The 27,784-nt window shown below is 43.4% G+C and overlaps 1 protein-coding gene across 2 annotated transcripts in view; it reads right to left on the bottom strand.

Annotated features, from left to right (window-relative positions):
• tex2 (testis expressed 2) overlaps positions 1–26,662 on the bottom strand; it is a 66,010-nt gene extending 39,348 nt beyond the window's left edge. Inside the window, exons 1-4 of one of the 2 annotated variants that reach the window (XM_061885263.1) lie at positions 26,472–26,662; positions 26,154–26,251; positions 8,296–9,991; positions 4,168–4,368 (exon numbers count right to left, since the gene is read on the bottom strand). In XM_061885263.1, coding sequence (XP_061741247.1) covers positions 4,168–4,368; positions 8,296–9,966 — 1,872 coding nt within the window. In that variant the 5' untranslated portion in view covers positions 9,967–9,991; positions 26,154–26,251; positions 26,472–26,662. Of the gene's footprint in view, positions 1–4,167; positions 4,369–8,295; positions 9,992–26,153; positions 26,264–26,471 lie in introns of both variants that reach the window. The other variant, XM_061885262.1, reaches the window with a different exon arrangement.
• Between the last annotated feature and the right edge of the window lie 1,122 nt (positions 26,663–27,784).

Below are 27,784 nucleotides of genomic sequence, written 5' to 3' on the forward strand. Positions count from 1 at the left end.
AAATGTTCATTTTGATGTTTCCCTCAGAAGCTTGCAAATAGAAAAGAGGCATTCAATTTTAATTTAGATTTTTTTTTATATGCCATTGATATTTTTTATTATTATTATTATTTTAAACTTGATTTTGCATGTCACTATAAAGTTATATAAGCCTTGCTTGTTCAATATTCAATGCAAAACTTTGGGTCCCTATTAAAAGGTTCATTTGTTCAACCTTGGCCCGCGGCTTCGTTCAGTTTTAAATTTTGGCCCACTCTGTATTTGACTTTGACACCCCTGACTTACAGCCTGTGTGTCAAAGTCAAGGCCCGTGAATGAATGATCTGATTAGTATTAGAAGCGGCCCGCAGGCCACAGCCGCCTGCTGCTTCGTTGCACGCGCCAATACTCCATCAGTGTTGGCGCCAGGCATTTTCAAAATGGGGTCCCAGGAACCCCATCAAGTCATAAAAGTGGGGTCACACAGTAAAATTTTGGAGTCAAACTTATTTTTAAGCCTTTTGAAAACCAATGATAAATGTATGCATTATCCGGGTAAATCTCACATTCTATTTTTTGTTTTGGAAAAAGCTTGTCATAAAAAAAATTGTATACCGTATTTCTTTGAATTGCTGCCGGGCATAAAGTATGCGCCTGCCTTGAATTACTGCCGGGTCAAACTCGCTTTGCTAAATAATTAGCGCATGCTTAGTATTACCGCCGGGTCAAACTCGTCACGTCACGAGTGACACTTCCCCTGTCATCATTTTCAAAATGGAGGAGGCTGATTTCAATCATTTGAAATCGCATAAAGGGATTCAGTAGGATTTAAGGTCCAAGCTATCGAATACCGGTATGCTAAAAAGAACAGTAAGCAGCTATGTTTTATTAATATACCTGTGGAGCAGGACACGCTGTAGCCCGGCCCAAGATGGTGGCAAGGAGACACCGAGCGAGCGGAGGGGAGCGAAACAGCGACCTGGACTGAGGTTTTATTGAAAAATCAACAAAGTCAAACTGCTCAAGCCATGTCCTTTCTTGGTGGCCCTGGGAACCCGCAAGAAGACGGCTTGAGACCGTCACAATACTGTAGCTGTGTGTGTCAAATATGAGTCATTAAATGACTCCCGCCTCCTGGTGGTAGAGGGCGCTAGTGATCCTTCTTGCGACTATTGGGCTGCAGAAGAAGTGAATTGAGTGACGTGATTGTGCTGGGACTGACATGACGCGGCGGATGAATGACGGACCTTTGCTGGTTATGTAAACAACCGGGCTGAAATAAAGCATGTTCCAGTCCTAAATACCCAGTGTATTATTTATACAATAACACTTCATGTTGGCAGCGGTGGGATAAAGAGATCACCCACAAAGCAGAACGGGAGGGGGAGTTGTCCGAGGATAATTCTGTCGTCGCCCGCACTCGAGGAGCAGAGCTAACTGATAGCAGTGGTCTGATAGCAGTTTTCTAAACTGGACTTTCAATCAAAGCAGGAGGTAATAAAGGAAGATCTCCATCAAGACAGAGAGACTTTTAAAACTGAAGAAAGATAAGGAAGACTTTTATAAACAAGTTATTGATGCTTTTGATCAGAAGGAGCTGGCATGGATTTCATTTATAAGTAAAGGTAAGACCATAATAAAAAAATAAAAAATGCATTAAATGTGCTTGTCATGATGGTATCCTTACATCACACTCCAATTTTTGATATTTTTATTGTAATATTTTTCACATGCCAATGCGCACGCATCTCCAGGAACACACTTCCAGGAGCGTGTCTGTCCTGCTGCAGCCGGCAGCTGCAATTAATCACCGGCAATCAGCGTACCCAAAGCAGCTCATCAGGACCGGCTTCAAAAACCTGCTCAATCTGCGATCCCGTGCCAGAACGTAATCTTCTGTTGGAGTACCGTAAGGGCAACCTTGCTCTCTCTGTGTTTTCTCTCCATTCTCCTGCCTTCGTTCCCGCGTCGACGAGCTGTGCGGCTCGTCATTTCTTGTCCCTCCACCTCCCGCTTGGACACGGACCTTTTGACGCTTGTACCCCCAACAACCTGCCTGTCTCACGGACACTCCAGCCTGCCTTTCCCCTCCGGGAATTCCTGCTTCTCACTCGACGCTCACGGTAACACGCAACAGTTAATTCCACAGAGTCTCACACTCACGTTTGAATTGTTGTCACACTTCATTCTATAGTTTATTATTACTATTATTGTTTTGTTCTTTTATATATATATATATAAAATCATTGAGCTTACTATGCCCTCTTGTGGTCTGTGCCGTCTACTACCTCCCCACCTAAACATAAAAATATTTTCAGAATGTGTTTGTTCTATTTTTGGCCAATGTAGGACAAATAAAACAATCTGAAGTTGTCTTTATTTTTTTTTAGTTTTAATGCCATGATTTTAATAGTCCAGGCCACTTGTGCAAAGATTTTCCTCCATGCGGCCCCTCAGCTAAATTGCGGCCCCTGGAGCTTTTTCCAAAACACAATATAGAATGTGAGATATAACAGGTTAATGCATACATTTATCATTTGTTTTCAAAGCACTTACAAAATAGTGGGACCCCATTTTTATGACTCGATGGGGTCCCTGGGACCCCATTTTGAAAATTCCTAGCGCCAACACTGATGGAGTTAGAAAAAACAGCCGCACACCGTTTCTAATACTAATTAAATATCATCCCGGGGGCCATAGATCTTTTATTGGCGTGCCGTCCTTGACTTTGACACATAGGACCTACAGTAAGACCCGATATCATCCAATTTGACACTCAACCTACATACTTGTGAAAAATAAGCCAACATTTTTGAATTACCGTATTTCCTTGAACTGCCGCTGGGGCGCTAATTAATTTAAAACCTCTTCTCACTCTGGTGTAAAGGCAAGCATGCGCTAATTATTTCAAAACCTCTTCTCACTCCGGCACTTACCAAAGGCATGCGGTAAATTTAGGCCTGCGCTTATAAATTTGAGTGTGATGAAAGGATATCATCATGAAAAGCACATTTAATAAAAAAAATAGCATTTTTATTGTCTTACCTTTACTTATAAATGAAGTCCATGTGCAGCTCCTTCTGATCAGAAGTATCGATAACTTGTTTATGGAAGTCTTCCTTATCTTTCTTCAGTTTTAAATGTCTCTCTGTCTCGATGGAGATCTTCCTTTATTACCTTCTGCTTCGATTGAAAGTCCAGTTTAGAAAACTGTTTTATTTTAGATATGTAATCCTCCATGTTAAAAGTGCAAGCGAGAGGAAAACATAAACGATCGCTGCTTGTTGTCACTTCTTCTGCAGCCGAGTAGTCGCAAGAAGGATCACTAGCGCCCTCTACCACCAGAAGACGGGAGTCATTTAATGACTCATATTTGACACACGCAGCTACGGTATATTAATAAAACATAGCTGCTTACTGTTCTTTTTAGCATATTCAATAGCTTGGACCTTAAATCCTACTGAATAGCTCTTAATTGTCCTCCCTTTATGCCATTTCAAATGATTGAAATCAGCCTCCTCCATTTTGAAAACGATGAAAGGTGAAGTGTCGCTCGTGACGTGACGAGTTTGACCCGGCGGAAATTCTAGACATGCGCTAATAAAAATAACATTTTGACCAGGGGTTTCACGGTGGGAGAGGGGTTTGTGCGTCTGCCTCACAATACGAAGGTCCTGAGTAGTCAGGATTCAATCCCGGGCTTGGGATCTTTCTGTGTGGAGTTTGCATGTTCTTCCCGTGAATGCGTGGGTTCCCGCCGGGTACTCCGGCTTCCTCCCACCTCCAAAGACATGCACCTGGGGATAGGCCCCTCCCACCTCCAAAGACATGCACCTGGGGATAGGTTGATTGGCAACACTAAATGGGCCCTAGTGTGTGAATCTGAGTGTGAATGTTGTCTGTCTATCTGCGATGTCCAGGGTGTACACCGCCTTCCGCCCGATTGTAGCTGAGATAGGCACTAGCGCCTCCCGCGACCCCAAAGGGAATAAGCGGTAGAAAATGGATGGATGGATGGAGTTCGACCCGGCAGTAATTCTAGGCAGGCGCATACTATTTACCTGGCGGCAATTGAAGGAAATATGGTACCCTTTGCATGAAGAAGGTATAAAGTATCCATCTAGAAAGGACAACAATAACTTCCACCATGCAAGTTCCAGACAATCAAACAAGCATCAAGGAGCGCACCTTGCTGTCGGTGAGGTCGTAGATCTTCTGGCTGACGTAGGTGACGTCAGGTTTGGCCTCGTTGTGTGTGGCACGGCGGGAGATGTTGCGGTTGGGCGTGGACAGACGCAGGACGGAGCCCTCCAGGCGGACGTAAACCGAGTGCGTCAAGGTGGCGTGGTACATCTCCGGGTCGTAACTGTGGATCTCGTTCATCCAACCCTGAAGAAGGGAAGACGTTACACTGATGGAATTCAGTAGTTGATTCTGGAGCTTCTGCAGTGCTGAGTGAGGTCATGGAAGAGTGTTTTTTTTCTTTTTCTTCCATCCGACTGAGTGATTTAGCACCCTAGAGAAAAGGTGCAACACTGCAAAACTTCAATTTGTAGCTGCTGGTGCCCACCGGGCCTCATCAGTCCCCAGGGTTGTTTGCTGGGAAAAAACGTTTCGATTGGAAAAAACAGGGAACATTCAGGCCATAAAAGACTGATGGGGTCCAAAGATATGAAACAAACCTAGAAATGAGCTTGAAGAACAGTATCTAACTCAAATGAGAACATTTCAGCAACCATTTCACTCCAGTATAACTTGCCACAGGAGAATACTATACAAACTTTACTATTACAAGTAGTCAGTGTCTGTTTGTATAGTCAGAATACTATACAAACTTTACTATTACAAGTAGTCAGTGTCCCGGCAAAAAATCTGCGTTCAAAAGACTCCGGCTTATTAGTGATTCCTAAAGCCCAAAAAAAGTCTGCGGGCTATAGAGCGTTTTCATTTCGGGCTCCAGTACTCTGGAATGCCCTCCCGGTAACAGTTCGAGAAGCCACCTCAGTAGAAGCATTTAAGTCTCACCTTAAAACTCATCTGTATACTCTAGCCTTTAAATAGACCTCCTTTTTAGACCAGTTGATCTGCCGCTTCGTTTCTTTTTTCTCCTATGTCCCCCCCTCCACATAGTGACCATGGATGAAGTACTGGCTGTCCAGAGTCGAGACCCAGGATGGACCGCTCGTCAGGACCCAGGATGGACCGCTCGCCTGTGTATCGGTTGGGGACATCTCTACGCTGCTGATCCGCCTCCGCTTGGGATGGTTTCCTGTGGACGGGACTCTCGCTGCTGTGTTGGATCCGCTTTGAACTGAACTCTCGCGGCTGTGTTGGAGCCACTATGGATTGAACTTTCACAGTATCATGTTAGACCCGCTCCACATCCATTGCTTTCGGTCCACATCTGAGGTCCTCTCCAAGGTTTCTCATAGTCAGCATTGTCACTGGCGTCCCACTGGATGTGAATTCTCCCTGCCCACTGGGTGTGAGTTTTCCTTGCCCTTTTGTGGGTTCTTCCGAGGATGTCGTAGTCGTAATGGTTTGTGCAGTCCTTTGAGACATTTGTGATTTAGGGCTATATAAATAAACATTGATTGAGTGATTGATAAAGATTTAACATCTACTGAAAATGATTGTTCATGTAGCTGCAAGCCTATGAGTCATGCATGAGTGCTGGGGAGCTGCAGTTTATAGAGTTATGAATTCCAACATGTCCTCTGACTAGGATTGTGTGACAAACAGGGCATACAAAAGCTAGAGATGTCTGAGAATATCGGCCTGCCGATATAGCAATTCACAGATTTCCAAGAATTACCAGTTTTCAGGGACATTTTCCTTATTCAAAATCCCATTTTGTCCACTAAAGACGCTGAGATCATTATCCATGCGTTTGTTACGTCTCGCCTCGATTACTGTAACCTATTATTTTGGGGTCTCCCCATGTCTAGCATTAAAAGATTACAGTTGGTACAAAATGCGGCTGCTAGATTTTTGACAAGAACAAGAAAGTTTGATCACGTTACGCCTGTACTGTATATACCTTTATATACATATATACATACATATATACCTATACTGTATATACCTTTATATACATATATACATACATATATACCTATACTGCATATACCTTTATATACATATATACATACATATATACCTGTACTGTATATACCTTTATATACATATATACATACATATATACCTATACTGTATATACCTTTATATACATATATACAAACATATATACCTATACTGTATATACCTTTATATACATACATATATACCTATACTGTATATACCTTTATAAACATATATACATACATATATACCTATACTGTATATACCTTTATATACATATATACATACATATATACCTATACTGTATATACCTTTATATACATATATACATACATATATACCTATACTGTATATACCTTTATATACATATATACATACATATATATACCTATACTGTATATACCTTTATATACACATATACAAACATATATACCTATACTGTATATACCTTTATATACATACATATATACCTATACTGTATATACCTTTATATACATATATACATACATATATACCTATACTGTATATACCTTTATATACATATATACATATATACCTATACTGTATATACCTTTATATACATATATACATACATATATACCTATACTGTATATACCTTTATATACGTATATACATACATATATACCTATACTGTATATACCTTTATATACATATATACATACATATATACCTGCACTGTATATACCTTTATATACATATATACCTATACTGTATATACCTTTATATACATATATACATACATATATACCTATACTGTATATACCTTTATATACATATATACATACATATATACCTATACTGTATATACCTTTATATACATATATACCTATACTGTATATACCTTTATATACATATATACATACATATATACCTATACTGTATATACCTTTATATACATATATACATACATATATACCTATACTGTATATACCTTTATATACATATATACATACATATATACCTATACTGGCTCACCTGCACTGGCTTCCTGTGCACTTAAGATGTGACTTTAAGGTTTTACTACTTACGTATAAAATACTACACGGTCTAGCTCCATCCTATCTTGCCGATTGTATTGTACCATATGTCCCGGCAAGAAATCTGCGTTCAAAGGACTCCGGCTTATTAGTGATTCCCAAAGCCCAAAGAAAGTCTGCGGGCTATAGAGCGTTTTCATTTCGGGCTCCAGTACTCTGGAATGCCCTCCCGGTAACAGTTCGAGATGCCACCTCAGTAGAAGCATTTAAGTCTCACCTTAAAACTCATTTGTATACTCTAGCCTTTAAATAGACTCCCTTTTTAGACCAGTTGATCTGCCGTTTCTTTTCTTTTTCTCCTATGTCCCACTCTCCCTTGTGGAGGGGGTCCGGTCCTCCGGTGGCCATGTACTGCTTGCCTGTGTATCGGCTGGGGACATCTCTGCGCTGCTGATCCACCTCCGCTTGGGATGGTTTCCTTCTGGCTCCGCTGTGAACGGGACTCTCGCTGCTGTGTTGGATCCGCTTTGGACTGGACTCTCGCGACTGTGTTGGATCCATTATGGATTGAACTTTCACAGTATCATGTTAGACCCGCTCGACATCCATTGCTTTCCTCCTCTCCAAGGTTCTCATAGTCATCATTGTCACCGACGTCCCACTGGGTGTGAGTTTTCCTTGCCCTTATGTGGGCCTACCGAGGATGTCGTGGTGGTTTGTGCAGACCTTTGAGACACTAGTGATTTAGGGCTATATAAGTAAACATTGATTGATTGATTGAATTCTCCATTTTTCAAAATTCCACCAATTCCACATTTTTCAACCGACTCAAAACATTCCACCTTTGACATATTCCACTCATCCTGGAAATTCAAAGTACTGTATCATTTTTCCAAGTTCCCAAAAGTTTCCAGGAATCCTCAGAATTCCCAGTTTTCCCCTTTTTCCTGTCGAACCACACCTTCCACATTTTTCAACCCACTTCAACCGTTCCACCGTCAAAACATTCCTCTTAATCGGGACAAAAAATAACTTTGTAAAAAACAAATTTTCTGTCTACTACAAGTGGGACAGACTTCACTTTCTCCTTTCTCGCGCACCTATGCCTCCGCAATTTACCCGCGCAAAGGATTCTGGGAGATGTAGTATATTTTCAGACCCGAAAAGTAAAACTGCACATCAAGTTTTGGTTTGATACCGTCACATGTCAGCCCAAGACTTATTGGTTGTGTCTTACCTTAAATATTCCTGGTTCTTTGATATCAAGCTGGGCCACATTCCACGGCTGGATCCGCCGTCTGGGTGTCCGTGTTCCCAAGCAGGAGCGGCTTGGAGCTGACAGCCAGAGGACTAGGATGGCCAGCATAAAGCCAGCGGCGATCCCATGGGCCACTGCACATAAATATGGCGGCAGTGGAAAGACTAGATACCAGTACACCAACTGCGTCAGGGCGACCAGGCCGACCCAAGGCACCGTCTCGACTCGCTCCTCTGGTTTCTCCTCGTCCTCTATCTCCAGTTCGCTACACAACCCGGTGCTGCCGGTGTGGAGCCCCCGAGATCCCAGGTGATCCCCATCTGGCGTCTCCGTGTCCGTACACAAATCAAAGTCCTCACTGTAAAGTTCGCAGAAGTCCTCGTCTTCCTGACGAGCCACCAGGGCCGACATGGAGCAGCGACCCAGAGTGAGGGATGGGGATTTGGCAAAGGTGGAGGTCTGGCTATGAGAGGCCGCTGGTGTCAGTGAGGGAAAGGAGAAAAAGACCGAATCGGGTCCCTTGCCAGTGGGAGTTTCTTCATCGTCGTCCCCCTCGCCTCCTTCCTCCTCCTTGATGCTGTAGCTGTTACCTTCAGAGTGTCCGTTCACTGCTGCCATGCCGCTCAGCTCCGACGCGCTGGAGGAGAGCAACCTGGCGCGATGAGGGCCGCCTGTGCTCGGTTCCTCCCCCATGATCTTGCTGAAGAGCTGCAGGGGGTCCGACATTACCTCTGACAGCCGCCGCCTGGTGTCTTCTATCTTGGCCTCCACCTCTTGAACCTTGAAGAAGGAGCGACCGTCCGGGGACATGGTGGGGGAAGAGGGCGCCGTTTTGGAGTCTCCGCCCACCTGACTGGCAATGGTGGGGGTGGAGGACAGGCGAGGCTGGGAGAATTGTTTGAAGAGCTGCATGTTTCGAGGGGGGGGCCGCTGGGGTGATTGCACTTGTTGAACATGCTGAGGAGACCCTTCCTGGCTCTCAGCCTTTGAGGAGTCCGTCGATAGAGACTTGACAAAAGACTTCATTAAGTGTCTGTGGCGTATGTGCGACGGCGCCACAGTGGTAGGCGGAGGAGCGGGTTCCCGGGCCTCGATATCATTGGACAAGGACCTGACCAGGCTGAGAAAAGGTCTGGAGGAGGAAAGCCCGGCAGACTTGCAAGGAGAATAAGAGCTGGAGGTAGTGGACGGGACGTTGGCTGAGGGACGCTCTGAAGGCCAGGAGGAGCTTGTGGGAGAAGTGGCGCTGGCGTGGGTACCGCTGGGAATGATTATCATGGCAGGAGAGGCTGCGTTCACATCGCCAGCTGAAACATCCAGCACGGCAGCTCCCAAGGTGGCGTCCACACCGGCAGATTCAAACAGCAGCTCCTCTTTCATCTCCAAACCCTCGACCAGAGACCGACCACAAGGCATGAAGAGCTCCAAACTTCCAGGACCGTCCGGCTCGCGTTCACCTCCCGTATCGACTCTGTAAAGCTCCTCTTCGTCGTCGTCTTCCTCCTTCCCCAGAGCCGAGAAATGGATGGTGATGGTGTCCCGCGACAGGGAGCGCTGCACCTGCAGCTTGGGCCCGGGCGTATGGCGAGGGGGAGGAGTCTCGGCATGCTGGCCACCCCCTCTGCTGCTGCTACTGCCGTGGCTGCTCATCACCGGCCTGCACGGGGCTCACAGCCTGGGGGTGGGGGCAACAACACAGAGGCAGTCAATAAGAGTGACAACACTTCTATACACACACACCATATTTGAATTGCAGCCTTGCCAGGGAGCAGGGATTCTCTGTTAACTAGACCAAGTGTGATCCAGGCCTCAAATTATTACTTTTTAAGGTCAAGGCAAGTGTTGCCTTAAAGGCCTACTGAAACCCACCCGCCAAGACGACGACCCCCAGTCCCCAGCAGTTCCAGGGAGCAGCTAGAGATCGTTCACATACTGAGGCTTTCGTCCAGTAGTGGACTGACAACGGCTGATGATGATGATGATGATGATGATGATGATGAAAGCCACTACTAGCCACCACGCAGTCTGATAGTTTATATATCAATGATGAAATATTAACATTGCAACACATGCCAATACGGCCGCTTTAGTTTACTAAATTACAATTTTAAATTTCCCGCAGTTTCTTGTTGAAAACGTCGCGGAATGATGACGTGTGCGCGTGACGTCTCGGGTTGTAGCCGACATATTAACCCAGCATCACACACGGCTAAAAGTAGTCGTTTTCATCGCATAATTACACAGTAATTTGGACATCTGTGTTGCTGAATCTTTTGCAATTTGTTCAATTAATAATGGAGACTATAAAGAATAAAATGCTGTTGGTGGAAAGCGGTGGATTGCAGCTGCCTTTAGCACCGAAACACAGCCGGTGTTTCTTTGTTTGTTGTGAAGCTTTAACACGGAGCGGTCAAGCGAACATGTTTCTCTACGTCAACCAGCAAGTTTTTGGATGGGAAAATTGTGATATTAAGTCGTCTCTTACCGGAGACTTCAGTGGATTATGGGACTTCCTCCTGTAGCTCAAAAAGGCAGCTGTGATCTTGGCTCCTCCATTGGCTTCTCTGAGAGACACTGGCGTTCACTGCAGCCTTTCGACTTTCAGGTATGACTTTACAATCTCACTAAAACACTATTAAAGGGGAACATTATCACAATTTCAAAAGGGTTAAAAACAATAAAAATCAGTTCCCAGTGGCTTGTTGTATTTTTTTTCAAAATTTTACCGGTCTCTGAATATCTTTAAAAAAAGCTTTAAAGTGCTTGATTTTCGCTATTTGCGATGCGACTATTCATTTCCCTGTGACGTCACACAGTGCTGCCAATGTAAACAAACAACGGGAATACCACAGCAAGATATGGCGACATTAGCTCGGATTCAAACTCGGATTTCAGCGGCTTAAGCAATTCAACAAATTACGCATGTATTGAAACGGATGGTTGGAGTATGAAAGTATTGAAGAAGAAACTGAAGCTATTGAGCGAATAGCTATTGACGCTATTCATAGCCATAACATGGCCGAATAGCTGCGTTAGCATCACCGGTAAAATGTGGGGACCAAACGATCAGGACTTTCGCATCTTGTGACACTGGAGCAACTTAAATCTGTCGATTGGTGTTTTTTTCGCATTAAATGTGGGTGGAAGGAAACGTAAAATAGTTGCAAATGCATCTACAGGTTATCCATACATCTCTGTGCCATGTCTGCTTTAGCACCGCCGGTAAATAACATGTTAGCATTGATTAGCGTAGCATTTTAGCATCGATGAGCTGGCAGTCAACATCAACAAACCTCACCTTTGTGATTTTGTTGACTTTATCGTTGCAAATGCATCTGCAGGTTATCCATACATCTCTGTGCCATGTCTGCTTTAGCACCGCCGGTAAATAGCATGTTAGCGTCGATTAGCATAGCATGTTAGCATTGATTAGCTGGCATTCACGCCGCGACCAAATATGTCTGATTAGCACATAAGTCAACATCAACAAGACTCACCTTGGTGATTTTGTTGACTTTATCGTTGCAAATGCATCTGCAGGTTATCCATACATCTCTGTGCCATGTCTGTCTTAGCATCGCCGCTCAAATGTGGAGACACTCTGGTACATTCAATGGGGGTCTGGCGGCAGATTTCTTGCCAGTGGTGCAACTTGAATCCCTCCCTGTTAGTGTTGTTACACCCTCCGACAACACACCCACCAGGCATGATGTCTCCAAGGTTCCAAAAAATAGTCGAAAAAACGGAAAATACCAGAGCTGAGACCCAATGTTTACAATGTTTTGAAAATGAAAATGGCGGCTGTGTTACCTCGGCGACGTCACATTCTGACGTCATCCCCTCCAGAGCGATAAACAGAAAGGCGTTTAATTCGCCAAAATTCACCCATTTAGAGTTCGGAAATCGGTTAAAAAAATAGATGGTCTTTTTCCTGCACCATCAAGGTATATATTGACACTTACATAGGTCTGCTGATAATGTTCCCCTTTAAAACAATAAGCAGATAAGGGATTTTCCAGAATTATCCTAGTAAATGTGTCTAATTACATCTGAAATGGTCCCACTGCCGCCGCCTGGAGCCGTCGCTTTTTCCTTTTTTTTTGCATGTCCGACAGTTAAATATTCCATTAATGCAAAAGACATTCAGTGCTCCCCCTATTCAAGCGTAACAAAACATAAGCTCTGCTGATTACAGAAACACGGCGTCCTTTGAATGCAACACTGGCAAAAAGTAATCAATCATGTGCTGATTTTATTCATTGAGGCCACCTGTTGTCCTTGTGCCTATTTGTTCTAATGTATAAACACACACACACACACACACACACACACACACACACACACACACACTTTTTTGCCTTCTCTCTGCGGGCTTTGTACAAATGGCTGCTAATGGAAGAAGGCGGGACAGATGGATGCAGCCGAGCAGTTAACTCGTGGGATTGTCAGCACCGTTTGGGACTCTGGTTGCATTTTTTTTTTGTTCTGTCACAATGGCTGTGTGAGGATGTGTGTGTGTGTGTGTGTGTGTGTGTGTGTGTGTGTGTGTGTGTGTGAGAGATGGAAGCACAACAGTAAGCAAATAAAGATAAAAAGGGAAGCAGTAGTGGAACAAAGCTGTATATATAGACAAGAAAGAGGTGTGGGAGAGAGGAGACCAAAAAAAAAAACCGGGTCCAAATGTAAGTGATGGTGGTCATCCAGGCGTGAAGGACAGATTAAACTCTGTAGAAGTCAACAGGGTGAAACAGAGAGTAAAGATGAGAAAGAATGGGATATAAGAAGCAATAAAAAGCAGTGGCTGGGGAGAAGGAAGTCTGGGTTTCTCTGCTGAGGGTGCTGCCCCCGAGACCCCACCTCAAATAAGCGGAAAAAGATGGATGGATGAATATATATATATATATATATATATATTTAATAGACATGTTTATATATTTACCAGTAATGGTGTATTTTGTGTATTATATGACTTTTTGTGTGTAAACTCTTTTTAATGTGTGTTGATGTTCAACCAACGCACTCATAACCCCTCATGTTGTTGTGTACACGAACCTTGACATCATCCATGAGCAGCATTCTCTGACTCACTCCCAAAAGACAGCAACTACCAAGGCCTCCACATGTCAAACATTAAACCACGCAGGGGCAGTTGATGAGGCAGTTGCCGTGACGACAGCGAGGAGCTCATCACTTACTACTCTTTATCCCAGCGACCTCCCATTTATCAAGGCTGCTTGAGAAAGGTCAGAATTCACTCTTTCAGGAGGTGCATCATGTAGCTTTACTGAGCCGGAGAGCCACATAAACGCAGCAGATAAGGGTGCAAAAAGACGTAAACAACCCTGCAATCTTCTTCTAATATGTACAATTTGCTCCTTATGATCTTCGTTTGAATTAAAGACACTGACTTGCATTCTTAAAAGATGCTTTTAAATGACAAATAGATGCATAACAATAATGTTTATAATAAAGCTCAGTGTGTAAGCAGCATTAAAATACATGATATTACGTCCATGCATGTATATTAATTTCCCACTCGTGTTACGAGCAGTCATATTTCTAGTGTGAAAAGAAGCATTACAGTGTGTCGACATCACATTTAGTATATCAGGGTCTTACTAATGAAAGACAGTGTATGAGGGGATGAGCACTGGGATATAACAGCCTCGGTGCTAATAAAAAAACATGAGTCACATAAATGGAAGACTCTAAATTAACATGCAGAGCGTATTGTGCAATGGGCTTTTATGCCCTGTGGGTGTTTAAACGAAACACATCTATTCTATTTTGAAAAACTAACCGCTTTAACGGGGAAAGGAAGTGCATTTCGTTGCGACATAGCACGTAAAAAGAAGATTAGAAAGAGGAACAGGAAGGCTTGAATGTAATCAATCAATGCCATCAAAGTTGAATTACATAGCCCTAAATCACGAGTGTCTCAAAGGGCTGCACAAGCCACAACGACATCCTCGGCTCACATCCCTCATCAGGGCATCACGGCATGTTAGCAATGTTAGCGTACAGCTACAGTGCTAACGTTACATTTTAACAGCAACATCATGACTAAAATTATTATTATTACACTGGTTACTTTAACAACCATATTGCTACAATAATAAACATTTTATAAAGTAAAATCTACTTAAAGTACATTAACACATACACACAGAAATCCCTTTAGTGCCCTCAAAAGCGAGCAGAAATCCCCCAAATCCTTCAAGGCCTACTGAAAGCCACTACTAGCGACCACACAGTCTGATAGTTTATATATCAATGATGAAATATTAACATTGCAACACATGACAATACGGCCGCTTTACTTTACTAAATTGCAATTTTAAATTTTGCGCCGAAATATCCTGCTGAAACGTCGCGGTATGATGACGTGTGCGCGTGACGTCACGCACTGTAGAGGACATTTTGTTCTAGCATCGTTCCCAGCTATAAGTCATCTGTTTTCATCGCATAATTCCACAGTATTCTGGACATCTGTGTTGCTGAATCTTTTGCAATTTGTTCAATGAACAATGGAGACATCAAAGAAGAAAGCTGTAGGTGGGAAGCGGTGTATTGCGGCCGCCTTTAGCAACACAAACACAGCCGGTGTTTCATGGTTTACATTCCCGAAAGATGACAGTGAAACTTTACTATGGAACAGAGCGGTCAAGCGAACATGGTTGGATTGGACCACACACACAAAGTACAGTGTATTATGCAGCCATCATTTCGAAAGATCGTGTTTCGAAGGGCAGAGCCAAAGAGCCACATAAACGTCAAGGCCAACGACAGTTGAACTTTAATTTCACCTCATTAGCATTGAGGTATTGTGTGGCAGACCGATCGCTGTGGATCGACTACTACCAGTCCAGTATAGTCGGAATCCACCACATTAGCATTCCATTGAGTTGTAAACAAATGGCATAAATGGCATTCCAGTCACCTTCTGTGACCAGAATGTTTCTAACTCCTGTTATTTGTTGGAGGCTAAATTGCAGAATCTTTTAAGAATGTTTGAAAGGACAGTTCAGCTCTCGCTGGATCGGTTCGCAGCCGAGTGTGAAGCGACCGGAATGAGAATCAGCACCTCCAAGTCCGAGTCCATGGTTCTCGCCCGGAAAAGGGTGGAATGCCATCTCCGGGTTGGGGAGGAGACCCTGCCCCAAGTGGAGGAGTTCAAGTACCTAGGAGTCTTGTTCACGAGTGAGGGAAGAGTGGATGGTGAGATCGACAGGCGGATCGGTGCGGCGTCTTCAGTAAAGCGGACGTTGTATCGATCCGTTGTGGTGAAGAAGGAGCTGAGCCGGAAGGCAAAGCTCTCAATTTTCCGGTCGATCTACGTTCCCATCTTCACCTATGGTCATGAGCTTTGGGTCATGACCGAAAGGATAAGATCACGGGTACAAGCGGCCCAAATGAGTTTCCTCCACCGGGTGGCGGGGCTCTCCCTTAGAGATAGGGTGAGAAGCTCTGCCATCCGGGAGGAACTCAAAGTAAAGCCGCTGCTCCTCCACATGGAGAGGAGCCAGATGAGGTGGTTCGGGCATCTGGTCAGGATGCCACCCGAACGCCTCCCTAGGGAGGTGTTTAGGGCACGTCCGACCGGTAGGAGGCCACGGGGAAGACCCAGGACATGCTGGGAAGACTATGTCTCCCGGCTGGCCTGGGAACGCCTCGGGATCCCCCGGGAAGAGCTAGACGAAGTGGCTGGGGAGAGGGAAGTCTGGGTTTCCCTGCTTAGGCTGTTGCCCCCGCGACCCGACCTCGGATAAGCTGAAGATGATGGATGGATGAAAGGACAGTGTTCTATGTGGGAGACAGGGAGAACCTCTGTTCAGGGATGGCTTCTCAACCTTCAACCGTTTCTCACTCCCCTTTCGTACCATCCGTCCTCCCCGTCCAGAATCTGTACATGTTTGTTGCCAAAGAAGTGCTGTTTTTTCCTGAGCTGCAGGTAGACAGCTGAGTCTTGTTGGTGTGCCATGAGTCGGATTAGTGGTTGTTTGTTCCACCAATATATGAATCAGTGCATAGAGCAGATTGTTTTTGTGGGTGTGGGGTGTCCGGTCTTTAGCATGCACCCGTCTCTGTCTCAGGGTGATGCCTGGTTTGAAATGTACTTGGATGTTGTGTTGTTTAAGTTAAGTTTCTCAGATAGACCTGATACATATGGAATGTCAATATTTTTGCGTCGGTCACCTTTTTCCTCCTCATCTTGTTATTTCTGGAACTGGATGCACTTTTCACAAACAACCAGGTGGGATAACCACAGGTTTTGAGGGCTTCCGTCAAATGCCTATGCTCTCTCTCTTTGCCTGTGGGCTGGTAGAAACATTGTCAGCTCTAATCCACTAATCGTTAAGATAGTCGATGACGAGTTGACTATCAAAATAGTCGTAAGTTACAGCCCTGAGATCATAGATTTTAATTCATGCCTCTCACTTGTAAAATAGAAGGTCGTTTCCATGTACAGAGAAGTCGGTTAACTTTGACATTCAACTTAGGCCCAGAGATGGCGGGAAAGATACTAAAAAGCGCTTGTCTGTGGCTAACTTTTTGGTTGTTGTTGTACCTGCTTGAGTTGTATGACTAATTCTTCATCTAAACGTGAAGATATGAAAATCCCATAAATCAGCATCCCAGTAAGAGCAATCTCCTTGCGCTGATGTGGGATCTGAGCCGAGGATGTCGTTGTGGCTTCTGCGGCCCTTTGGGACATTCGTTATTTAGGGCTATATAAGTAACATTGACTGATTGATTGTACAGTAAGTGATTATTTTATTATGTTCGTAGTTTGTACTTCCTGTTTAGTACTTAGCAATAGTGCCATTTGATGCTTAGTGTTCTTCCAAACTTGGATCTGTTTATCACTTAGCTTCTAAAACTTGGAGCTCAGGCTTGGAAATATAAGGTTCTGGATCATTTTGTCAAAAATGTATCTTGGATGGCTCTCAAAAAGTGTGCTATTATGAATGTTGTTGTTGCTGAAGAGAAAAGCAAACGTTGTGAAAACTCAGGGAAATGTAGGATTTAATTGAGCAATATCCAGAAATATGACATGTTGTTAGGGGTGTAACGGTATGTGAATTTGTATCGAACCGTTTCGGTACGGGTGTTTCGTTTCCGTACGGAGGTGTACCAAACGAGTTTCGAACTAAAGTCTTAAAGAGCTGCTTTGCTTCTTCTGCCTCTGTCTCAACACCCAGCATTGTCACACCCACACAACCATCTGATTGGTTACATATACGTATAGCGGTAACAGCCAATCAGCAGTGCGTATTCAGAGCGGGAACAGCCAATCAGCAGTGCGTATTCAGAGCACATGTAGTAAATGCTTCAGCGTAGAGCAGATAGGTGTTTAGCTGGTGAGCATAAAACAGCATACTCTCCCCAAATTATAATAAACACCTCCCAGTCAACTACTACTAACATCACTATGAGCCCGTTGACCTTCTACAAACTTAAACTGCAGCTCGGCTCGCTCGCAGTTCTGGCTTGAGGTGAAGGCTAATTAGCTTTTAACGTAACGTTAGCTCATTTTGCGGTATGTGTGTGTGTGTGTGTGTGTGTGTGTGTGTGTGTTTTACGGACAGAAAATCTTTGAATGGCAGGGTCCCTGCTATCACATGTTGATATAAATATAACATTTACATAATAAAAATCAACTACAGGTTTCTCAAATGCTGTAATAAATTAAGCATGATGAGTTGACTTAAAACTGTTTAATTTTGCACTTTTTATATGTAGAAGTTTTGTCATTTTATTTAATCTGAGCAACAATTTGAGACAGTTTAATGTGGATTAACGTGGGCAAAATTATTATAGTGTTCCCAATGTTAAAAGGATAAAGCCATTGTTTACAAATTTGGTAAATAAATAACCCAAAAATGTATATTTTGTTGTTTTCTTACTGTACAGAAAATGAACCGAACCGTGACCTCTAAACCGAGGTACGTACCGAACTGAAATGTTTGTGTACCTTTACACCCCTACATGTTATTGTGAATGTGTCTAATTGTACATTACATATATACTTACAGCTTGTGTATAAAACACTGATGGAAATTTTTAGATGTTTTCAGAGCGCTTTGTAGGCGGAATAGAGCAACACCCATTGGCTCCATTGTTAGCTGACTTTTGCTCACATATGTATGCTCGTCTCACATAAGGATTGGGAATGATTGACAACATTTAAAAATAGTTTCCCATTAATAAGTCACCTATGCAAAATAGGGGAACTGAAGCTTAAACTGTTGTTTTCTGCATGCAAGCTGAGTAGAATTGCTGTGGACCGATCAAATCTCTTCGTGTGATGAAGTCAACAAAGGACTTCCGCCTTCTCAGGCCAATCTTTACTTCCTCTTAGACCAGGGATGTTCAAAGTGCGGCCCAGGGGCCACTGGCGGCCCGAAGGGAATTTTTTAACGGCCCAACGGCACATTCTAAAAATACGATTAAAAAAAATACAAGACATAAACAGTGGTTTAAAAGAGCAAACAGGTGAATTTTAACAACAAAATGTTGCAATTTTGACTTTAATAACACAAAGCTGCCATGCAGGCTGTTTCTTTCTTTAATCAATCAATCAATCAATGTTTACTTATATAGCCCTAAAGCACTAGTGTCTCAAAGGGCTGCACAAACCACTACAACATCCTCGGTAGGCCCACATAAGGGCAAGGAAAACTCACACCCAGTGGGACGTCGGTGACAATGATGACTATGAGAACCTTGGAGAGGAGGAAAGCAATGGATGTCGAGCGGGTCTAACATGATACTGTGAAAGTTCAATCCATAATGGATCCAACACAGTCGCGAGAGTCCAGTCCAAAGCGGATCCAACACAGCAGCGAGAGTCCCGTTCACAGCGGAGCCAGCAGGAAACCATCCCAAGCGGAGGCGGATCAGCAGCGCAGAGATGTCCCCAGCCGATATACAGGCAAGCAGTACATGGCCACAAGGAAGAGTGGGACATAGGAGAAAAAGAAAAGAAGAAGCAGATCAACTGGTCTAAAAAGGAGGTCTATTTAAAGGCTAGAGTATACAAATGAGTTTTAAGGTGAGACTTAAATGCTTCTACAGAGGTGGCATCTCGAACTTTTACCGGGAGGGCATTCCAGAGTACTGGAGCCCGAAATGAAAACGCTCTATAGCCGGCAGACTTTTTTTGGGCTTTGGGAATCACTAATAAGCCGGAGTCCTTTGAACACAGATTTCTTGCCGGGACATATGGTACAATCACTCAGTGTGACCTGTATGGCTGTTGACCAAGTATGCCTTGCATACACTTTAGTGTGTGTGTGTATGAGCCGCATATATTATGTGAGTGGGCCGGCGACTGTTCTTATGGAAGAAAATCGGACGTGGCGACATGTAGAGAACGCCAAAAGCAGTGCTTTTATGGCCCGCCCCCAATATTATTGTCAGGGTGGAAATCGGGAGAAATTTGGGAGGGGCACTGAACTTTGGGAGTCTCTCGGGAAAATTGGGAGGGTTGACGAGTATTAGCGGTGAATGTGGTGTTACAGCGGCGGGCCAGCTCTAATGTTCATTTGATATTGCCTCAAGGGACAAATGATATTACACGGCGGGCCAGAGTTTGACACCCATGATCTAGAGATTCAACCCTATAATAATAATAATAATAATAATAATAATAATAATAATAATAATAAATAATGACACATTTTTTATATTTATTTTTTTTACCAAAACCCTGAGTGGAGTCCTAAATGTATATTTTTTATAAATATATTGGTTTTTAAAATAAAAAATATCAAAATGGCCCCAGCTTGCTTTGATTTTTCAGTGTGCGGCCCTCAGTGGAAAAAGTTTGGACACCCCTGGTCTAGAGATTCAAGCCTATAATAATAATAATAATAATAATAATAATAATAATAATAATAATAAATAATGACACATTTTTTATATTTTTTTTTTTACCAAAACCCTGAGTGGAAGCCTAAATGTATATTTTTTTATAAATATATTGTATTGGTTTTTAAAATAAAAAATATCAAAATGGCCCCAGCTTGCTTTGATTTTTCAGTGTGCGGCCCTCAGTGGAAAAAGTTTGGACACCCCTGGTCTAGAGATTCATGCCTATAATAATAATAATAATAATAATAAATAATGACACATTTTTTATCAATTTTTTTTACCAAAACCCCGAGTGGAGGCCTAAATGTATATTTTTTTATAAATATATTGTATTGGTTTTTAAAATAAAAAATATCAAAATGGCCCAAGCTTGCTTTGATTTTTCAGTCTGCGGCCCTCAGTGGAAAAAGTTTGGACACCCCTGGTCTAGAGATTCATGCCTATAATAATAATAATAATAATAATAAATAATGACACATTTTTTATATATTTTTTTTTTACCAAAACCCCGAGTGGAGGCCTAAATGCATATTTTTTTATAAATATATTGTATTGGTTTTTAAAATAAAAAATATCAAAATGGCCCAAGCTTGCTTTGATTTTTCAGTCTGCGGCCCTCAGTGGAAAAAGTTTGGACACCCCTGGATTAGACAATCATGCAAACAGCACCCGCTATGATTGCAAATGCTGTCAGTTAGAGTGCACAACAAAGTCAACAATACGTGCAGCACTAAATCACCGCTGAGCTGCAAACCACTTTGTGCTTTGTCAGTGTGCAGTTTAGCTGGCCAGTCAGCACACACACACACACACACACACACACACGCACACACTTGTATATACTGTACCGGCTATTCAAGCCAGAAGCAATTAGCTGTGACACATGTGCCCATTTGTTCCAGTGACAAGAGCCACTGGCCGCTCTACTGGCTTCCTAACGAGTGTTGTGTTGAATGGTTTTATTGTAGAGTGGACGGCGACCATTTGTGTGTCAAACATGCTGGGTCGTGCACCGGACACATTCTGCAGCACTTGACTTCAAGGTCACATGCACGTACAACAGCAGCGAAATTGGCACGTGGTATATTTTGTAAACAAAAACAGAATGCAATGATTTGCAAATCCTTTTCAACTTGTATTCAATTGAATAGACAGCAAAGACAAGATATTTCATGTTCACACAGAATCATTAATAAAGAAGTTAATGGCAGCAACACATTGCAAAAAAGTTGTCACAGGAGGAATTTTTACCAGTGTGTTACATGGCCTTTCCTTTTAACAACACTCAGTAAAGGTTTGGGAACTGAGGAGACACATTTTTGAAGTGGAATTCTTTCCCATTCTTGCTTGATGTACAACTTAAGAGGGACGCCACCTCTTCTTCTGCCCCGCTTTACTGTGGTGTCCCCCAGGGATCTATTTTAGGCCCCATCCTGTTCGCTCTTTATCTCCTCCCTCTTGGAGATATTTTTAAGAAACATGGAGTGTTTTATCATTTTTATGCAGATGACTGCCAAATTTAATGGTGCCTTCACAGATGTGTAAGTTACCCATGCCTTGGCCACTAATACACCCCCATACCATCACACATGCTGGCTTTTCAACGTTGTGCCTATAACAGTCCGGATGGACTCGTCAGACCACAGAACACTTTTCCACTTTGCATCATTCCATCTTAGATAAGCCGGCGGCGTTTCTGGGTGTTGTTGATAAATGGCTTTCGCTTTGCATAGTACAGTATTAACTTGCACTTACAGATGTAGCGACAAACTGCAGTTACCGACAGTGGTTTTCTGAAGTGTTCCTGAGCCCATGTGGTGATATCCTTTACACACTGATGTTGGTTTTTGATGCAGTACCGCCTGAGGGATCGAAAGTCACGGGCATTCAATGTTAGTTTTCAGCCTAGCCGTGATTTTTCCAGATTCTCTGAACCTTTTGATTTTATTACGGACCGGAAATCCATAAATTTCTGGCAATAGTTTGTTGAGAAATGTCGCTCTTAAACTGTTGGACAGTTTGCTCAGGCATTTGTTGACAAGGTGGTGACCCTCGCCTCATCCTTGTTTGTGAATGACCGATCATTTCATGGATGCTGCTTTTATACCCAATCATGGCACCCATCTGTTCCCAATTAGCCTGCACACCTGTGGGATGCTCCAAAAAAGTGTTTGATGAGCATTCCCCAACTTTCTCAGTCTTCTTTGCCACTTGTGCCAGCTTTTTTAGGACATGTTGCAGGCATCAAATTCCAGATGAGCAAATATTTGCAAAAAGTAACAAAGTTTTCCAGTTCCAACATTAAATATCTCTTATGAACACTTTGAGTACCTTTAAAGGCCTACTGAAATGAGATGTTCTTATTTAAACGGGGATAGCAGCTCCATTCTATGTGTCATACTTCATCATTTCACCATATTGCCATATTTTTGCTGAAAGGATTTAGTAGAGAACATCCACGATAAAGTTCGCAACTTTTGGTTGCTAATAAAAAAGCCTTGCCTGTACCGGAAGTAGCAGACGATGTGGGCGTGACATCACGGGTTGTGGAGCTCCTCACATCTGAACATTGTTTACAATCATGGCCACCAGCAGCGAGAGCGATTCAAACTGAGAAAGCGACAATTTCCCCATTAATTTGAGCGAGGATAAAAGATTTGTGGATGAGGAAAGTAAGAGTGAAAGACTAGAAAAAAAAAGACTAGAGGGCAGTGGGAGCGATTCAGATGTTATTAGAAAAAATTACTAGGATAATTCTGGAAAATCCCTTATCTGCTTATTGTGTTACTAGTGTTTTGGTGAGATTATATAGTCGAACTTGTACAACCTGAAGGTCGGCCCCGCACCTTTCTTCAGCACCAGTTGACGGGTGGTGGCAATGCCCATCTCTGCCCTTCGCAAGGGACCCTCTTCGAAACATGATCTTTCGAAATGATCGCTGCATAATACACTGTACTTTGTGTGTGTGGTCCAATCCAACCGTGTTCGCTTGACCGCTCTGTTCCATAGTAAAGCTTCACCGTCATCTTTCGGGAATGTAAACAATGAAACACCGGCTGTGTTTGTGTTGCTAAAGCCGGCCGCAATACACCGCTTTCTACCTACATCTTTCTTCTTTGATGTCTCCATTGTTCATTGAACAAATTGCAAAAGATTCAGCAACACAGATGTCCAGAATACTGTGGAATTATGCGATGAAAAGAGACGACTTATAGCTGGGAACGGTGCTGGAACAAAATGTCCTCTACAATGCGTGACGTCACGCGCACGCGTCATCATACCGCAATTTTTTAGAAGGATACTTTGGCACGAAATTTAAAATTGCAATTTAGTAAACTAAAGCGGCCGTATTGGCATGTGTTGCAATGTTAATATTTCATCATTGATATATAAACTATCAGACTGCGTGGTCGCTAGTAGTGGCTTTCAGTAGGACTTGAAGTCTAACTCAGGGGTCTCAAACTCACTTTACCTGGGGGCCACTGGATGCAGAGTCTGGGTGAGGCTGGGCCGCAAGAAAATATTTCCTAAAAAATGTTTTGCATACTCCTCAGCATGGAATATATTAGTATTCAGCCGACGCACGGAGAATAATGTTATTTCCGCAATGTGTGTCGTTCCACTTTCCCTCCCTACAGCAACACGGTGGTCGGCGGACAATAGCCGGGAAAGTACCGGGATAGCGAGCACAAAAAAGTGATGGCTCCCAGAGTGTTATCCGGAAATATATGTAGTGTTCATCATGTGAGGCAATGCAAATGAAACCATTTAAAAAAAAATAACAATTTGAATTGGTCCAGGTTATCGGGGACTGTTATTACTGACGGACAGGTGTCACAGTGTGACTGCAGTCAGGCATGTAAGAAAGCCCTCATCTCCATGGCAACGTCTCTGTCGCTTTCACTCACTTGCCGCTTTTCCACTAATGCAGGGGTAGGCAACGCAGAACATTGAAAGAGCCATTTTGGAGCCAAATAACACAAAGCTGTCAAGCGCCATTCATGTAAAACTAGCAAGCCGCACTAACATTAAATTTTCATATTAAGGTGGGGGCCGCAAAATAACGTCTCTTGGGCCGCAGTTGGCCCGCGTGTCTGAGACCCCTGGTCTAACCCATTTACCATATTACCCATATATGGTCAACATCTTCTTATGAACGCTGGAGCGCCTTGAGTACCTTGAAGCTGTACAAGTATAACCCATTTGCTTATTAGTGGTTCCCAAAGCCCAAAAAAAGTCTGCGGGCTATAGAGCGTTTTCCATTCGGGCTCCAGTACTCTGGAATGCCCTCCCGGTAACAGTTCGAGATGCTACCTCAGTAGAAGCATTTAAGTCTCACCTTAAAACTCATTTGTATACTCTAGCCTTTAAATAGACTCCCTTTTTAGACCAGTTGATCTGCCGTTCCTTTTCTTTTTCTCCTATGTCCCACTATCCCTTGTGGAGGGGGTCCGGTCCGATGGCCATGGATGAAGTACTGGCTGTCCAGAGTCGGGACCCAGGATGGACCGCTCGCCTGTGTATTGGCTTGGGACATCTCTGTGCTGCTGATCCGCCTTCACTTGGGATGGTTTCCTGCTGGCTCCGCTGTGGACGGGATTCTCGCTGCTGTGTTGGATCCGCTTAGGATTGGACTCTCGCGGTTATGTTGGATCCACTATGGATTGAACTTTCACAGTATCATGTTAGACCCGCTCGACATCCATTGCTTTCGGTCCCCTATAGGGGGGTGGTTGCCCACATATCTGGTCCTCTCCAAGGTTCTCATAGTCATCATTGTCACCGACGTCCCACTGGGTGTGAGTTTTTCCTTGCCCTTATGTGGGCCTACCGAGGATGTCGTAGTGGTTTGTGCAGCTCTTTGAGACACTAGTGATTTAGGGCTATATAAGTAAACATCAATCAATCAATCAATGTTTATTTATATAGCCCCAAATCACAAATGTCTCAAAGGACTGCACAAACCACGACGACTACGACATCCTCGGAAGAACCCACAAAAGGGCAAGGAAAACTCACACCCAGTGGGCAGGGAGAATTCACATCCAGTGGGACGCCAGTGACAATGCTGACTATGAGAAACCTTGGAGAGGACCTCAGATGTGGGCAACCCCCCCCCCTCTAGTGGACCGAAAGCAATGGATGTGGAGCGGGTCTAACATGATACTGTGAAAGTTCAATCCATAGTGGCTCCAACACAGCCGCGAGAGTTCAGTTCAAAGCGGATCCAAGACAGCAGCGAGAGTCCCGTCCACAGGAAACCATCCCAAGCGGAGGCGGATCAGCAGCGTAGAGATGTCCCCAACCGATACACAGGCGAGCGGTCCATCCTGGGTCCCGACGAGCGGTCCATCCTGGGTCTCGACTCTGAACAGCCAGTACTTCATCCATGGTCATCGGACCCCCTCCACAAGGGAGGGGGGGACATAGGAGAAAAAAGAAAAGAAGCGGCAGATCAACTGGTCTAAAAAGGAGGTCTATTTAAAGGCTAGAGTATACAGATGAGTTTTAAGGTGAGACTTAAATGCTTCCACTGAGGTGGCATCTCGAACTGTTACCGGGAGGGCATTCCAGAGTACTGGAACCCGAACGGAAAACGCTCTATAGCCCGCAGACTTTTTTTGGGCTTTGGGAATCACTAATAAGCCGGAGTCTTTTGAACGCAGATTTTTTGCCGGGACATATGGTACAATACAGTCGGCAAGATAGGATGGAGCTGATTGATTGATTTAGCATATTACCCATATATGGTCAACATCCTCTTATGAACACTTTGAGTACCTTGAAGCTATAGAAGTCTAACCCATTTAGCATATTACCCATATATGGTCAACATCCTCTTATGAACCAGGAAGTAGCCTGACAAACACATGAATAGACACAAATGTGAGACTATCCTTCTACATTCAGGAGTTTGCTAAGCGTATATATGTCCATTGTAACGAAAAAGATGGACTTACCTTTCGACTTTCAGACATTCACGGTGCCTTCACGCCCCCCCTGATGCGGGTTGCCAGACGTCATGTTCCCCCACTTGGGCGGCTAGCATGCGGGCACACTGGAATCCAGCCTTCACATGGCGGCAAATGTTCATGAATTCGGATAAAACACGCAAGAATGTGCTTTTTTTTAACGAGACAGTGAAGCGTCGCATGGCGATGGCTTTATTTATCGGGGGTTGGCTAGGAAGATGTGTGCATCTTATCTAATTGGGCCTACACCAACAATGCCATCCGCTTCATTGGCAACATTAAAAACAAGACTGAGGAAAAACTCACCCTGGTTCGTGCGTTGTCCGAGGCTGCGGCCCCACGACGCGGCTCTGGACTTCCAAATCAGTTCCGAGCGTGAGGGAGTGGATGATGGGGAGAAGCCGCCCCGCAGCACGTCGCTATGGCGCGAACACCCCGGATGATTGTTTGGCTGAATGGGAAGCTGGTGGCCGCCACACTTCCTCCTCCTCCTCCTCCTCCTCCTCCCCTTCAACACTGGCATCGCATGTCCGCTAGTAAGTAAACATCCTCCCCGGCTCACTTCCTATTTAGATTTATATATCTTTGCCTCCTTTCCTCTCCTTCACAGCCGAAATATGCACGCCCGCCGTACAATGGACCTTCTGGCGGGAGCGCGCTTACGTCACTCGTTGGCGTCACTCGTCTCTAAAAGTAGCCAAACTCGGCTCGGAAATCGCCTTTTCGGCATAAAAAAGTACATAACAAGGTGAAATAATCCAAGTTTTCCTTACTTGTGGATGGATTAAAAATGGTGACCCTTCAATGATTTCGCCGTCTTTCAAGTAGCTGAATTAATTCGCCCGTTTCATCATAAAAAAAGTACATAACAAGATGAAAAAAATCTAAGTTTTCCTTACTTGTGGATGGAATCTTAATTGTGCGCCTTTAATGATTCTGTCGTCTTTCAAGTGGCTGAAATCACCGCTTTCAGCATAAAAAAAGTACATAAAATGAAAAAATCCAAGTTTTCTTTACTTGTGGATGGATTCAAAATTGTGAGCCTTTAATGATTTCGCCGTCTAAAACTTCTTTTTTTTTTCAAATTTAGGTTATTTACTGAATCTAAATGAGCCTATACATATAGGCTCATTTGGTGCAAAGCCACATGGCTTTGTACTTTGTTTATTATATATATAGATATATAGATATTTGTATTTTATTGTTGTTACTTTCAATCTACAACCCCCGGCGCTGTTTTGTACTGTTTTTATAATGTTTTGTAATGTTTCATACTGTTGTTGGACTTCTTTTGATTATTGTTTCTCAACTGTTTGTAAATGTTGAAATTAATAAATAAACATGTAAAAAAACTACAACTGAGCATCTGTAATAATGACTGAAGTGGCTGAAACCGCTTCTTTCGGCATAAACAAGTATTTACTGAATCTGTATGAGCCCATATATATATATATAGGCTCATTCATGGCTTTGCACTTTGTTTATTAAAAAAAGGACAAAAGGACAAAAAAATCTATGTCATAATGAATTATTACTTTAAAATTCCATCCATCCATCCATTTTCTACCGCTTATTCCCTTTCGGGGTCGCGGGGGGCGCTGGCGCCTATCTCAGCTACA

This window comes from Nerophis ophidion, linkage group LG23 (assembly GCF_033978795.1).
Source record: "Nerophis ophidion isolate RoL-2023_Sa linkage group LG23, RoL_Noph_v1.0, whole genome shotgun sequence".
Taxonomy (NCBI): Eukaryota; Metazoa; Chordata; class Actinopteri; order Syngnathiformes; family Syngnathidae; genus Nerophis; species Nerophis ophidion.